The sequence below is a fragment of the Salvia miltiorrhiza genome, unplaced genomic scaffold (assembly GCF_028751815.1).
Source record: "Salvia miltiorrhiza cultivar Shanhuang (shh) unplaced genomic scaffold, IMPLAD_Smil_shh original_scaffold_455, whole genome shotgun sequence".
Classification (NCBI taxonomy): Eukaryota; Viridiplantae; Streptophyta; class Magnoliopsida; order Lamiales; family Lamiaceae; genus Salvia; species Salvia miltiorrhiza.
Window position 1 is genome coordinate 410,117 of NW_026651553.1, and position 15,674 is coordinate 425,790.

At 34.4% G+C, this 15,674-nt stretch overlaps 1 protein-coding gene and 1 pseudogene across 1 annotated transcript; both read left to right on the forward strand.

Annotated features, from left to right (window-relative positions):
- Positions 1–5,533: 5,533 nt before the first annotated feature.
- On the forward strand, positions 5,534–7,776 carry LOC131004730 (probable carboxylesterase 12). Its single transcript, XM_057931468.1, has one exon. It carries the CDS (start codon positions 5,659–5,661, stop codon positions 6,589–6,591), a length of 933 nt encoding a protein of 310 aa, XP_057787451.1. The 5' UTR covers positions 5,534–5,658; the 3' UTR covers positions 6,592–7,776.
- On the forward strand, positions 6,747–7,776 carry LOC131004731 (2-hydroxyisoflavanone dehydratase-like; annotated as a pseudogene).
- Positions 7,777–15,674: the final 7,898 nt, after the last annotated feature.

Consider the following 15,674-nt stretch of genomic DNA (forward strand, 5'->3'; position numbering starts at 1 on the left):
GCTATGTTTGTTTCTTAAACAATTTTTCTTTAATAAATACATATTATTTTCCTCTATGTGTTACGTTTGAACTCCCATCATATGTACGTACATTTCTATGAACTACACATTTCCATTAAATGTAGCTCTTTGGCTAAACCCTGTAATTTGTAGCTTGCGGCGGAGAATATAACAAAGAAAAATAAAATAAATAAATGGGTTAATATACAAAAACACCCCTAACTTAAGCCCCTAACCTAAAGTTGATAGCAACTAACACCCCAAAGTTCATTAAGTACTACAATTAAATCCATAAATAAACAATTTCTTTCACAAAATTAAGAAATTCATTTTTTTAAATCTATATAAAATAGGAGTTTTCTCCCACCATTTTTTCTCTCTCTCTTCTCCCATCAATTTTTTCATTATATTTCATCTCTTTTTTCTTTTACAATTTTAATACTTTTCTAAATAATATCAAATTTAATTTATGAAGAAATATTTAATAAGCATCTTATGTTTAAGTTTGCAACAAAATATTTAATATGGTATAAAAATTATTTAAAATAAATTTAAAACAAATAAGTTATTAAAATTTTAAAATATTATATTTTCTTTCTCTTTGTTAAAATTTTACAATTCTTTTATTTATGTCTGTGTATGAAAATATTTATTTATATGAAAAAAATAATGGGAGAAGAGAGAGAAAAAATGGTGGGAAAAATGGAGGGAGAAAACTCCCCTTTTATATATTATATAAATTTAAAAAAAATGAATTTCTTAATTTTGTGAAAGAAATTTTGTTTATGGGTTTAATTGTAGTACACTAGTACTTAATGAACTTTGGGGTGTTAGTTGCTATCAACGTTATGTTAGGGGTTTAAGTGTAGTTGGGATGGTATCGTTAGAGATGTTTTTGCATATTAACCCTAAATAAATTGATATTGGTACATAATTCTGCAAACGCAATTTGTTGTTAACGTCTAAACAATTTGGTAGTATAAAATTTTAGAATTAACTCAAACAATTTTGGTAGTGGCATCAACACAATCCTTTACTTAAAAATGTAAAAATGAAATTGCACATATCTTTTTTCTATACTCCCTCCGTCCACAAAAAGAGTCCTGATTCCTCCCCTCCCCCTTTTTTTTCCACAAAAAAGAGTCTTGTTTCATTTTTTTTATAACTTTACCCTTATTTTGTTTCACTATTTACTTTAGTTGCTATTGATGGGCCCACCACAAATCAAATTTAAACACTTTAGTTATTCATTAATTAACTTAACCGTCTTAATTAATTACCCTTTAGACGTCTGAAATTAAAACCCACACACACACTCACAAAACACACACGACACACACATAGACGCAGCGGCGCCCCCCCTTCCACACCGGCGTCGCCGGCTCTCTGGGCACCACCACCGGTGCCCCTCCCTTCTCTCACCTCTCGCCTCACGCCCTCTCTCTCTTCTCAAACTCTCACGCACCCTTAAACCCAGACGCCTACTGCCGGCAAAGGTGATGGCAGCGAGAGCTGCGACCGCCGCGGTTCGCTCTCCGACGAAGCCGCGCCTGAGCGCCGCTCCCCTGGCTTCATTTCTCTCTCTCACCACTCAACCCTATCTAGAATCTACCCTAAATCCCCTAGCTTCATCTCTCTCTCTCTCTCACCGCTCCCCTGAGCGCAACGACCGAAAGGCCACCGCCGCCGAGCCCAGTCTCTTCCCCGGCGAGGAACGCCGCCGCCGACCGCCTCTCTCTACGTCGCCCTTCATCCCTCCCTCTCTCTATTTCTCAGGTAACAACGACAACCCCTCGCTCTACCCTCAAATTGCCGCCTCTCAGAGCTAGAAACCCTTATTTCGCCGCCTCGCTCCCCCTACGCTTGAATTTATTTTGGTGGAATTTGTTGTTTGAATTTGTTGTTGAATTTGTTGTCGAATTTGTTGTTGAATATGTTCGAATTTGTTTTGAATATCCAGAAAGTTGTTGAATTTGCTGGAATCGAATTTGCTGTAGAGAGTTTGAATTTGTTGCTGTAATTTCCTAAATTTGTAGGTGGAATTGATTTGTTGAATTTGTTTGAATTTGTTGCTGAAATTCATTCCTTGTTGGAATCGAATTTGTTGTTGAAATTGTTTGCTCAATATTGCTTGAAATTGTTTACCCATTAATAAAGGATTAATCAATTAAAATTGTTATTAACACTACCCTTATAAATTTACTTCTCTATCTACTTACACCTATTTTAACAACTTTTTAAAATTCATGCCGAGTCCCAAATGAGACTCTTTTTCATGGATGGAGGGAGTATAATATATTTTTCTGAAAAGTTAGACTATATATAAGAATGAAGTACAAAAATTTCACACTAGCTATAAAACATTAACATGTTTGGAATTTTGACATCTATTTTTCAAGTTTCTCAACTCTAATTTGATTTAAAATGAACATTATTCAAAACATTAGATTGTTATAGTAAGGGTCTGTTTGCTTTTTATCCCTTTAAATAGAGGGATAATATAATGAGATATATATTTATCATTTTAATTGGGAACCATATTTTTTTATATATTTATTGGTTTGAATGATAATATATTTATTCATGAAACAATGTAGTCAAATGGTCATAATGAAGATTAAAAATCAATTTTTGGCCCCTAATCTTAAAACATCAAAATATTGCCATTAATTAGGTGGTATGCCTAATTTGCCCTTTTTACTCGGCCGCTGGGGTGATTGCGCGACCGCTGGATGATTACGCGGTCGCTGGAAGCTAATGGGTGAGTTGCGCGCTCGCGGGGAAAAGCCAGCGCCCACTGCGCGTATGGCACTAATAGCGCCATAAGTGCCATACGCATCATTTTATAACTTCGTTTTATTTTGAATTTCCGTTGACACTTATGGCACTATTTGTGCCATAAGTGCCAAAATAACCATTTTAAACACTTCCCCGTAGGGTTTAGATGTTCCATTTAGGGTTTGCATTATTCATTTAGGGTTTAGATGTTCGATTTAGGGTTTAGATTATCCATTTAGGGTTTAGATGATCCATTTATAATTTCTTGATTCTATTACTATTGTTTCTGTTGCACGTATGGCACTAAAAAATGATCATTTTACTTGGTTTTATTTTGAATTTCCGTTGGCACTTATGGCACTAATAGTGCCAAAAGTGCCAACGGAAATCCTAGTGCCAAAAGTGCCAACGGAAATCCAAAATAAAACCAAAGTAAAATCTTGGCGCTTATGGCACTAATAGTGCCATAAGTGTCTAACCCGACCCGGCACGCGACCCGCGCACCTGATCCAGCCCGGTCCGCCTCATTAAGGGTAAAAACGTCCAAATCAATAAAAATGGCCAAATTTTATGTTTTTTCAATGTGTGGTCATAAATTGTGTTTTATGCTTCATTTTGACTACTTCAAAATTTTACTCTTAATTTATCCATTCTTGTATTAAGTCACACTATCCTTCCTTTGTTATAAAATATCAATTTCTCAAGAAAAAATGTGTTGTCAAAATATTTATACCATCTACCTGATTTTTTTACTAACTTAAAGTAAAATTAATTCAAATAGTTGAAATTATAAAATATCTCAAATTTTAATCTATTTAACTAAATTATCAAAAGTAAAGTCCTCTAAATAATTATGATGTTGACATAAATAGTACTAACGTTTAGGGCTCGTTTGGCTTTCAGTAAAGGATTATGTAGGCTAATTTGTAACCAGAATATTTAGCGTGGATAATGACAGATTACTAATACTGAGTTGGTGTTTGTTATCATGACTAAATACGGAATATCTTGGTTTAAGTTAATCCTAGGGGGGAAGTGGTATTATTAATTATAAGAAATCCGGATTTATAAGAAATCTGGATTAATAATACTGGGTCGTGGGATTAAACCGGGTCATCCGTATTATTACTAAATAACTAGTATACACCCATTCGTGCGATGCACGACGAAAATCGAAATTAAATGATAAATAATTAAAAATAAAAAATAAATACAAAATACGTATTAATAAAATATAATAATAATTCAAATTAATTACTCAATAAAATCCTTTATTTAAAAATGTAAATTTTCAATGTATACAAAATGTAATGATAATTATAGTTATTAAATAAATTTAGAAATTATTCGATAACAAAAATTTGCACTATGCATATATTATTTATCATAATAAATATTTTTATTCACAAACATAAATAAAAAGTTAAAAAAAAAATAACGAAGAAAAAAAAATAAAATATTTTAATTTTTTCATAACTTATTCATTTTAATTAAATTCTTTTTTGATGATTTTTATTCTATATTAAATTTAAGATGCATACTGATTATTTTTTCATGATCAAATTTGAAGACGTTTAGAAAATAATTACTCCAATATAAAAAAATTATAAATAAAATTATTTGGAGGCCCAAAATAGTTTTTGTTTAAAAGCCCAACTCTTTTTTTACAAATCCATTATCAAAACTCCTTTTAATATGTAACAAACGTATATTTATTTAGGTTAATGATGGTTATATATTATATTAATTCTAAACGAAAAATTTGTGAATTTAAAACACATCCCATCTTCCCCAAAATCATGCCAGATTCCTAAAAACTTCTCCACCTACCCCTTCATCCTTAAAATCCGACGACCACTAATCGCTGTTACTCGGATATCGTCGTTTGCATCGTTTTTATCTCTCAAATTCCTAAACCTTCCCCTAAACAAATTTGGCAGAATCACTAGCAACAAATGCCGCCGTTGTCTCGCCGCCTTTGCCGTCGTCTCTTTCCGCCAACGACTGGCTGAAGACCACCATCTTTGTCGTCCTTCCTTCCTCTTTATATCTTTCTTTTAATTCGTGTTCCCTCTATACCCGATTCACCCAAAAATCGAATCTTGTTCCCTCTATACATGATTCACCCAAAAATCGAATCAAAATTTCGAATAATGATTCAAAAAAAATATTTAATATCAATTCGAATAGTTGAATATTTTCTCATGCCTCGACTCGGTACAAATCTGCACTAGATGCACCGCTCTCAAATTTGGCCTCGAGCTCTTCATCCCTAATACTTCCCTCTTCTTAATTCGGCTGATTTTTTATTTTTGTGCGTATCTTTTTGTCTAGAATATAATTAGAGGTTGTTGTTTTAACTGTGTACTCATCTTTTTCTTTTCCGAAGAAACTTGATTTGGAAGAGAAAGAGAAAATTGATTGGTAAAGAAAAGTGTGCCCTTTACAGATCATGGAGAAATTAGATTTTGAGAAAGAAAAAATTACCTATTGATAAGAAAAGAGCACACATTTTTTTAAACAGATCGAAAACTGTGGAAGAAAAAAACTATAAAAAAAATTGATGGGAAAATATTATCTTTGAAATTGCTGCTTTATATATAATATAGATATCAAATGCTAGATTGATCTTGTACTAAATTAGCTAATACAGGGTATTATGTGTTCCGAACGAGTATTGCATGCAGCGGCTTAAAGAAAAATATCACCAACCAGTCATGTGCATCGCACAAGATTAGGAAAAGAAAAATATCACGTCATTAATTAGGAAAAGAAAAATATCACCAACCAGTCATGTGCATCGCACAAGATTCGCAACCATAAATATGTGAACATCAAATTGAAAGCACACATACCCCCACCCCAACCCAAGTACCCGAGATGGAATCCGACCCGACCCAAATAACCGACGACTTCCCCCCCTTCTTCCGAGTTCACAGCAGCGGCCGCATCGAGAGATACATGAACCACGAGTTCGCCCCTGCCGGCCACGACCCCCAAACCGACGTCGTATCCAAGGACGTCGCCATCTCGCACGTCTCCGTCAGGTTATACCTCCCCAACCCCAAAACCTCCCCCTCCGATCCCAAACCCCCGCTCATCTTCTACATCCACGGCGGCGGCTTCTGCATCGAATCCGCCTTCTCCTCATCTTACCACCGCCACCTCAACGCCCTCGCCTCCCAATCCCGATCCCTCGTCGTCTCCGTCGAGTACAGGCTCGCCCCGGAGCATCCCATCCCGGCCTGCTACGACGACTCCTTCGCCGCCCTCAAATGGGTCGACTCCCACACCCGCCCCGGCCAAGGGCCCGACCCCTGGATCAACGACCACGCTGATCTCCAGCGCGTGTTCCTCGCCGGCGACAGCGCCGGCGCCAACATCGCGCACAACACGCTGGTTCGGGCCAGGAGCGACGGCAGGTTCGGGCTTGGATTTTCGGGCCTCGTCCTGATCCACCCCTTCTTCGGGCTTGGGAAGCCCGATAGAGTGTGGGATTATGTCTGCCCCGGGTCGGCCGGGCCGGATGACCCGCGGCTGCACCCGATGGCCCACCCGGATGTGTTGTCAGGTCTGGGTTGCGGTAAGGTGCTGGTTTGCGTGGCGGAGAAGGATTTCTTGAGGAGCAGGGGATCGAGCTATTACCAGAGCTTGAAGAAGAGTGATTGGAACGGCGTCGTAGAGATCTTCGAGACGCCTGGGGAGCAGCACGTGTTTCATTTGTTCAATCCCACGTGCGACAACGCTGCGTCGTTGCTCACCAGGATTGCTGAGTTTCTCAATTCTGGAGTTCGTGTGCTGTCGCATGTTTAGCTTCCATGATGCCTTTTCTCAATAAAGATTAAACTATTAAATTAGATAAGCTTACAACAACTCCATCATATCTATAAATTAATCTGCCTCGTCTTTCTGAATCACATAATCAACCAATTACCTAAATTCCTCTACTTTTCTCATTCAACTCAACAATGGCGGACTCGGACGAAATACTCATCGATTTCCCCACAACACTCGGAGCCTACAAGAGCGGCCGAGTTGAGAGATTAGGCGGCAATTATTTCGTTCCTCCGTCTCTCGATCCAGCGACGGGGTCCAATCCAAAGACGTCGAGATCGCGCCGGAGATCAACCTCTCCGCCCGCATTTACCTGCCGGCAAACGCCGACCGGAACAAAAAGCTCCCGCTCCTCGTCTTCTTCCACGGCGGCGCTTTCGTCATTGAATCCGCCTTCTCACCGCTCTATCAAAAGCACCTCAATCACTTGGTCGCACAAGCCAACGCAGTCGCCGTGTCAGTAAACTACCGATTAGCCCCCGAGTTCCCGCTGCCGATCGCGTTCGAGGACTCGTGGCACGCTCTCAAATGGACTGCTGAGGGCAAGGAGGGATGGATTAAGGAATTCGCCGATCTGAATCGCGTGTACCTAGGCGGAGACAGCGCCGGCGCCAACATCGCACACAACATCGCCGTGCGGGTCGGGTCGGAGAATCCGGAGGGGTTGACTGTGCGTGGATTGTTTCTGAATTGCCCCTATTTCGGGGGTGTGGATCCGATCGGGACTGAAACTGCGGAGGAGAACAAGTTTTGGAAGGAAATTAACGATAAAATGTGGGGATTGGTGTGCTCGGATTTGGATTCGGCGTGGGTGAATCCGGGTAAGGATCCGAAGATATCGGGTTTGGGTTGCGGAAAGGTGCTGGTGTATGTTGGGGGGAAGGATTTTCTGAAGGAGAGAGGGTGGTATTACAAGGAGGTGGTGAGCAAGAGTGGGTGGAATGGAGAAATTGAATGTGTAGAAGTTGCAGGTGAGGATCATGTTTTCAGTGTGTTCAATCCAGAAGTTGAGAATGGCATTGCTATGATAAAAAAAGTGGCTTCATTGATCAATCATTAATTTAGGAGTTTATTAACATACAGCTTGTTTCATATTTCTGTATCATTATTTATACTGTTGTACATACTATCTTTTACCAATATTAGATGTTTTAAATTATTCTAGATTGTTTCTTATGTTGAGAACAAACTATCAACGTTTTTTCATCTTCAAAATCCAAAGTTACAGAATACTATCATAATATAACCAACTAGAAAATTAGAAATTCAAACAGTGGTTTCAATTTAGATTCAAAGAAAATTAAGCTAAACGCTGCCTGATTGGCCAGGCCTTCTTGTTAACATGAAAATGCCTCGTACAAACTCATTTTTCCTATTCGCATTATAATCTCTTGCATTTAAATTATATACAATATCTTTTCCAAATCTCCGTAAGTTTATTCGATCAAAAAAATGTCTTATATATGTTTAAGTTAGAGATGAAGAACTAATTTTATTCTTTTATTACATACTTTATGTGAGTACCACTCACGTTTAGCCCTCGTTAACATTATCTTTTTTGTTTGAGATATTTATTTTTATTCTGATACTTCATAAATTGTTATTAGGATCATTAATTTTATAAATAATATAAAAATCAAAGTCCGATTTGTTCATATTCCCTTTAACTTCAAATAATTAATAAAAAAGACAAATTAGACTTTGATTTTTATGTTATTTATAAAACTAATGATCCTAATAACAATTTATGAAGTATTAAAATAAAAATAAATGTTTCAAACAAAAAAGATAATGCTAACGAGGACTAAACGCGAGTGGTGCTCACATAATGTATGTAGCATAACATTCCTATATATATATATATATATATATATATATATATATATATATATATATATAGAGGAGGGCTATAATAAAAACAGCTTTTTTTGTATAAAATAGGAACGCATCTCATCCATAGGATCTTGAAGATCTTGTGGCCTAAAATCATCCTTTTATTAATGCTGGAATTATACGCCTAATACAATTAAGGTTAACAAAGTAATTTTAGTGTTCATAATCGGTTAGGAAGATCTATTTAATTAATAAATTAATTCTTTCCATATCCAAGCATATCTATAATATTTCACAATTAAAAATAATCACAATATTTCATATCGAAACATTACAGAGAGATGGCAAACCAGTAATCACAATTTCCACACTATTCGAAAGTCAATATGAGTCATTCAAGTGAGCTATGTGATTCATTGTTTTATAACTATTGATTGAAAATTTGTCTATTTAAAACTATTGATTGGAAATTTGTCGAGATTGTATCTGAATTCTCTATTTAAAACTCTTCATGGTTGCATCTGAAATCTCTATTTAAAACTATTGATGGGAATTTTTTCGTGATTCTCAATGTTTAAAATAAAAACATGATGAATTTTTCTTGCAATTTCATTTTGGATTAATTATCTCCTTGCAATGATATACTCGATTTAGAGTTATCACAAAAACAGACTACACCTACCGCTACTTCACTATCTAGGTATTGCACTTGAAATGGAGATGGAGCCACGACAAGAACCTTTAGCATATCAAAAAGTTTTATTATTTTCTAATTCAAACAGCACAAGTTCTCAATTCACACACCATGCTTGTTTTCCCCAGTCTGAAATTTCACATGAATTCAGCACCAAACATTTACTAATAATTCATACATAATAACCATGTGTGAATTGAGAAATGGTCCTGTATGAATTACTCATCAATTCACATGAATTCGGCACCACATATTTTACGATTCACCCAAACACATAAACTAATTCATACTTAAAAACTAATTTACCGCCCTATCCACTCCTCATATAGCGGTGTATTGTCGCCGCTATTGAATGGCACAATTTGCCTATAACCTCTAGGAAATCCCAAAACCCGATAAACATCCTCTTATGTAACAGGTATTGTCTTCCCAGACGAAAGAACAATCTCCGACCTCCTAGCATTACAACTATCCATGACCCAGTAGTTTCAGCTTCCCAGGAAGGTCCTGAATTGGAAGATCCAGCAGATGGTCGAACCCCAGCGTTGCAACGACTTGCTGCTGAACGTCATTCATCTGATTCACGGCCCTCATCAACACACACGGTGTGCTCCTCGTGAACATTGAAGGATAATCCTCTGCACGCTTGAAGGACAATCCTTTGCACGCTTCACATTACTTTAACAGATTTAATTTTCTTTCATTTTCTCAAGAATCATGTGCGAAGTTAAGTCTATATCAAATAATATGTACCTGATGCATGTATTTATATTTTGTAAAATTTAATTTTCTGAATGAATTTCCTCTACTTGTAATGTTTGTTGTTAATATTAAGTTTCAAACATATTTGTTCTACATGCTAATTAAGATCATTGTTTATTTGATGCAATATCTTACGAACTATGGTGAAGTATTGGATGAATGCATTTTTATAATGTGTAAGTGATCGCATGTAATTTCAAATTCATATATATTTATTGTTAATTCATGCCACTTGTCTTATTAATTCATTATGGGTAATGTATGATAAGAGTATCAATAATGATGGAATTTCAAATTCATATATATTTGCTGGAAAAATACCTCTGATGATTTGATAACATTTTTCATTAATTCATACATAACAAATTGGTAATTCACGATACGAATTTTATGAACCACGCTATAATACAGCATGAATTCGTCATATTTTAACATGGATACAGAATATCTCTAATCCTTTGATAAAGTTTGTCATCAATTCATACATAACAAATTAGTAATTCACGATAAAAATAAATATTAATAGCTACGAATATCCCATGATTTTACCTATAGTATAACACGGTCTCAGAATACCTCCGATGATTTGATAACATTTTTCATTAATTCATACATAACAAATTGGTAATTCACGATATGAATTGCATGAACTACGCTATAATACAACATGAATTCGTTATATTTTCACATGAATTCAGAATACCTATAATCCTTTGATAAAGTTTATCATCAATTCATACATAAGAAATTAGTAATTCACGATAAAGTTTATCCAGAAAACTCTCCTCACCAACACCATCACTTGCTTCAGGAGCTTTCCCTGCATCAATAGCTAACCTCATTAAATTGTTCAGCCTCTGGTCCAAATATAACAATTGGTTCCAGAATAACTCCATCACCGCTCTTCCCCAAGACTTGAAGACTCTTCGTACTACAGTTAGCAGCTCAATAAGAGAAAGATTCTTGAATATTAGCCCAAGTGCATATGGTATCAGTTCATCCCATTTCGAAAAATCGCACACCTCATCCATTTATCTCAAGCCCTTTTCCCCTGACCACTCGTTAAATGAACTGCATACAAGTAAGATGATGCAATATAATCCAGATGCATTTAATTTCATCGAATTATTACAAAACTCAAACAATCTTTATCAACAAACGGTGAAAAGTTCATGGTTAACCCCTTTTATTTTAAATCGCATACAAAACACAAAATTATTTCATACCACAAACAAAATTTAAAAATACGCGTTCATTTTCGACTCACCCGGCGGATTAGATTTCGTCCCAGCCATACCCAAAGTTCCTGAGTTTTAAAATCCCAGTCGCTCTGAATTGCAGGTCGAATATCGACGGCGAAGTTACGAAATCAGACGGCCGTCTACAATTCCTACACACAACCGATTTCGAATGGAAGTATCGAATCGCTGTAGATGGCGGCCATAAATCTCACTGTTACGAGGTTGACCGGGGAAGACGAGAATAGCAGGCACAAAATGGCAATGAGAGAGAGAGAGAGAGAGAGACCGATGCAAAATGAAAAATCAAGTTAATTGCTAAACTATGTAATCAGATATGAAAGATCTAATTTTCCATATTTAATTGACATCAATTTCGGAACCGATTGTTAGGAGACGGAAGTTACAATTTAAATGCCCATTTTGTCCTTTACTAATTAAAATGGTACGAATTGAAGGCACAATGTTTATGAATCTCGGATGTACAATAAAAACAGATCTGAGCCATTAATTCATCAAGATCAATGGTCTTAAATCATTCCTATTTTATACACTAAGGGGTGTTTTCACCCTAGCCCTCCCCTATATATATATATATATATATATATATATATATATATATATATATATATATATATAGGGAAGGGCTAAAATAAGAGCATTTCTTAAGATATAAAATAAGAATCATTTTCAGCCCTTAGATCATCAAGATCTACGATTGATTTGTAATCCTGTTGGATGAATTTATGGTCCTGAGTTCGAATCCCAAAGGTAGCAAAAAATTATTTTTCACAATTCATACCTTTATACGACGAATTCATACGTGTTCTACATAAAATTCATACATTAAAAATTTCTCTTATTTCTTATTTTAAGATGTGCTCTCACGGTAGCACACCCCTATATATATATATATATATATATATATATATATATATATATATATATATATATATATATAGGGATAGGCTAAAATAAAAACTAGATTTAGGCTATAAAATAGGAACCACTATAAACCATTAGATTTAAAATAATCAACGATTAGATCTTGCTCCTCTATAACTAATGAAATTAACGCCACTTCAAATAATAGGTTAAGATGATAATTTCAGTTTCTGATTAAATATTATTTCCTTAATTAAAGGGATATTATTACACGATTAAAAATTTAAAAGATACATATTAATTCTCAAAAATCCTTTACTATACTGAAAGTTTGAAACACGCAAACCAGGAAAAAAAAAAAAAAACGTTGGTTCAAGGAGAATCAGAAAGGTCTCGTTATTCATATGGAGATTCAATGTATCAGATTATAATCATCATGACTATTATACAACAAGTCATTCATTGTGGCTTTGAACTTATTGTACCGAATTACATAGTTTTCCATTTACATATGTTGACACCGTACCACGATTCACACATTAATGCACAATGGTTCATGCACATATGCTAAGGCGATTCATACATTGATAAAAATTTGTTCGTTCAATCTGTATGAACATGCTCCTAGTTTTTATGATGGACACGTGAATCTCTATAGTTGAGCCATCATATGAACTGACGAATGAATCAGATTCCTCATGCTCATGATAATATATCATCCTAATTTCACTCATTCTTTGTTCACACACAGTTACATAATGATTCATACAGAATTAATAATGAAAGAATTATTAAATTATAAATGAACCAAAATGCAACTTTGCACGAATTTTGCATTATCAATGTATGAATGATTGGATTATAAATTAATTAACAAATATGCAACATTGTACGAATTTTACATTAATAATGCATGAATTATTCGTTGCAACTCCAATTTTTTTCTTCTCAAAGTTTAAGCAATAAATGAAGTCGGTTCATATGAAAATAAAAAGTGATTTAGTTGAATGCATCTAATCCTATCAATGATGATTCGCATCCCACTTTTCTAGGAAATTTATTAGTCGATTTTTTATAAATAATTCATGGTGCAATTCACGCTATACATCTTGTGTTGTCAATCCAAAACAAATCTTAAATTTGGGAAAATATTCGGACGCCAAAATCGGAGGAGTTATGATTGCTATATGGAAAGTCAAAAATGCAATATCATTTATACCATTTCGTCATCTTTAAGTATGAATTAGATGGTTTAATTATTTGAATTATACAATTGATGTTAAAAAGTATCACAGCCGTCTATCAAGCGAGATCTATCGTTCTAAATTGTTCTTAATTTATATACTAAAGGTGGTTTATTGAATAACCGTCCCATATATATATATATATATATATAGAAGAGTTCAATGGAGACCACTCCCCTATATATATAGAGAATGAAGACCAAATCAGAGCCATTGATCTCACCAAAATCAATGAATCAGATTTATCTGAATTCTTCAAGTTTAGGAAATCCCGTAAATTCCTCATTTTCCAATTCTGGGAACCAGCGAACATTATAAACTTACGAACATAAGTATGTTTATTTGTATGCTCATTTGTTTTTATACGAATATATCGACGAACATTAGTATGTTCATTTGTTTTTTATACGAACACATCGACGAACATTAGTATGTTCGTAAGTTCATAATAATGTTCGCTGGTTCCCAGAATTGAAAAATGAGGAATTTACGGAATTTCCTAAACTTGAAGAATTCGGATTAATCTGATTCATTGATTTTGGTGAGATCAATGACTCTGATTTGGCCTATATATATATATATATATATATTATAATAAATTAATTAAAACAGTACAAACTAAGCCGTATACAAATTACAAAATGAATAATCAAATTATTATAAACAAACCAAATAAATAAAAAGACAATCAAGCGTTGTTAGAATTAGTTTATTCTCTCCCTTTTAACTTCATTTTTATTAGAGTTTCTCAATCATCAATTCAAGTCATAGAATCTTTTATACACCCTTCGTCCCATTATTTATGGCTCATGTCTTTTCGACACAGAAATTAAAGAGAGTAGAATTAAGATAAAAGTGAATTGCACGAAATATGCCTTTTGATAACAACAGGAACTTAGGAGACGAGGATTATTATTTTCTTTATGGTAATTGGGAATTTGTAATATATGGTGGAGACGTGAATTTTTATGATTTGGAGTTTTGTACGCGTTATTAACATCACTTTTATATATTATCATAGCGATGTCTACTTTTAAATATTTTAAAGACGTCGTTATTAACGTAAACGTCCTGAATTTTCATGATATTTTTTATTAGTTCGATATTTCATGATATTTTTTAGAATTGAAATATTTTACGACTTAAAAATGATTAGTCCTGAAAAAAATACTCCCTCCGTCCCCAAAATAAGTTTTTATTTGGGGATGGCACGAGTTTTAAGGAAGAATGGTAAAGTTTATTGATAGTGGAGAAAAATATGTTATAATTAGTATTGAGAGTGGTAAAAAGGTGAAAAATTGTTATAATTAGTATTGAGAGTGGTGAAAAAGTGAAAAGTAGAATAAACAAAGTATTATTAATGGTGGGGTAGTTGTCCAAAAATGGAAAGAAAGAAAAAGGAACTTATTTGGGGGACGTTCCAAAAAGAAAAAAGATGAACTTATTTCAGGGACGGAGAGAGTAATACCTATCTTATCAATTCATTTTTTTAGAATTTTTACGACCTAAATATGATTAGTCCCAAAAAATATACTCCCTCCGTCCCCAAAATAAGTTCCTATTTGGGGACGGCACGAGTTTTAAGGAAAATGGTAAAGTGTATTGATAGTGGAAAAAAAATATGTTATAATTAGTATTGGGAGTGGTGAAAATGTGAAAAAGTGTTATAATTAGTATTGGGAGTGGTGAAAAAGTGAAAAGTAAGAATAAATAAAGTATTATTAGTGGTGGGGTAGTTGTCCAAAAATAGAAAGAAAGAAAGAGGAACTTATTTGGGGGACGTCCCAAAATGGAAAAAGATGAACTTATTTCAGGGACGGGGGGAGTAGATATCAAACGTAATCAAGCCAAGGGCTTAACCATTGGTCAATCTGTATATCTAAACAAACAAATAATAATATAGTAATATATTTAAATGATAAATGTATCAAATAATCCCATTATTTTTGTTGTGACGGAATAGGATTAACGAGATGAGATTCAGTGTCCTACAATTTTATGTGTGCCATTGTATCCCATGCTTATATCTATTATTTTAAATAATATTTTTTATAAAAATAAAATTTATTAATACTATTAATTATATTTAATTTTTATTTGAAAAAAATAAATTTTTAAAAAAATATATACCATGATTTTGAATTTATCAACTTATTATTAGTTAATAAAAATGAAATTAAATGATAAAAAATAAATACTCCCTCCGTCCCATTATTCATGGCTCGTATTCCTTTTTGAGCCGTCCCATGTTACTTGGCTCGTTTCCTTTTTGGGCCATAATTAGGTGTAGATTAATTACTTAATCAATAGGTGAACAAAACCCTAAATTCTACCTAGATTTTCACCCCATCAATTCTCTTTCTTCTCAGCCGCTCTCTCTTCTCTCTCTCTCGATTCATCTGCTCT

What these genes read in the sequence shown, in the direction of transcription:
- LOC131004730 (XM_057931468.1), top strand. Translation starts at nt 5,659, where the DNA reads ATGGAATCCGACCCGACCCAAATAACCGACGACTTCCCCCCCTTCTTC.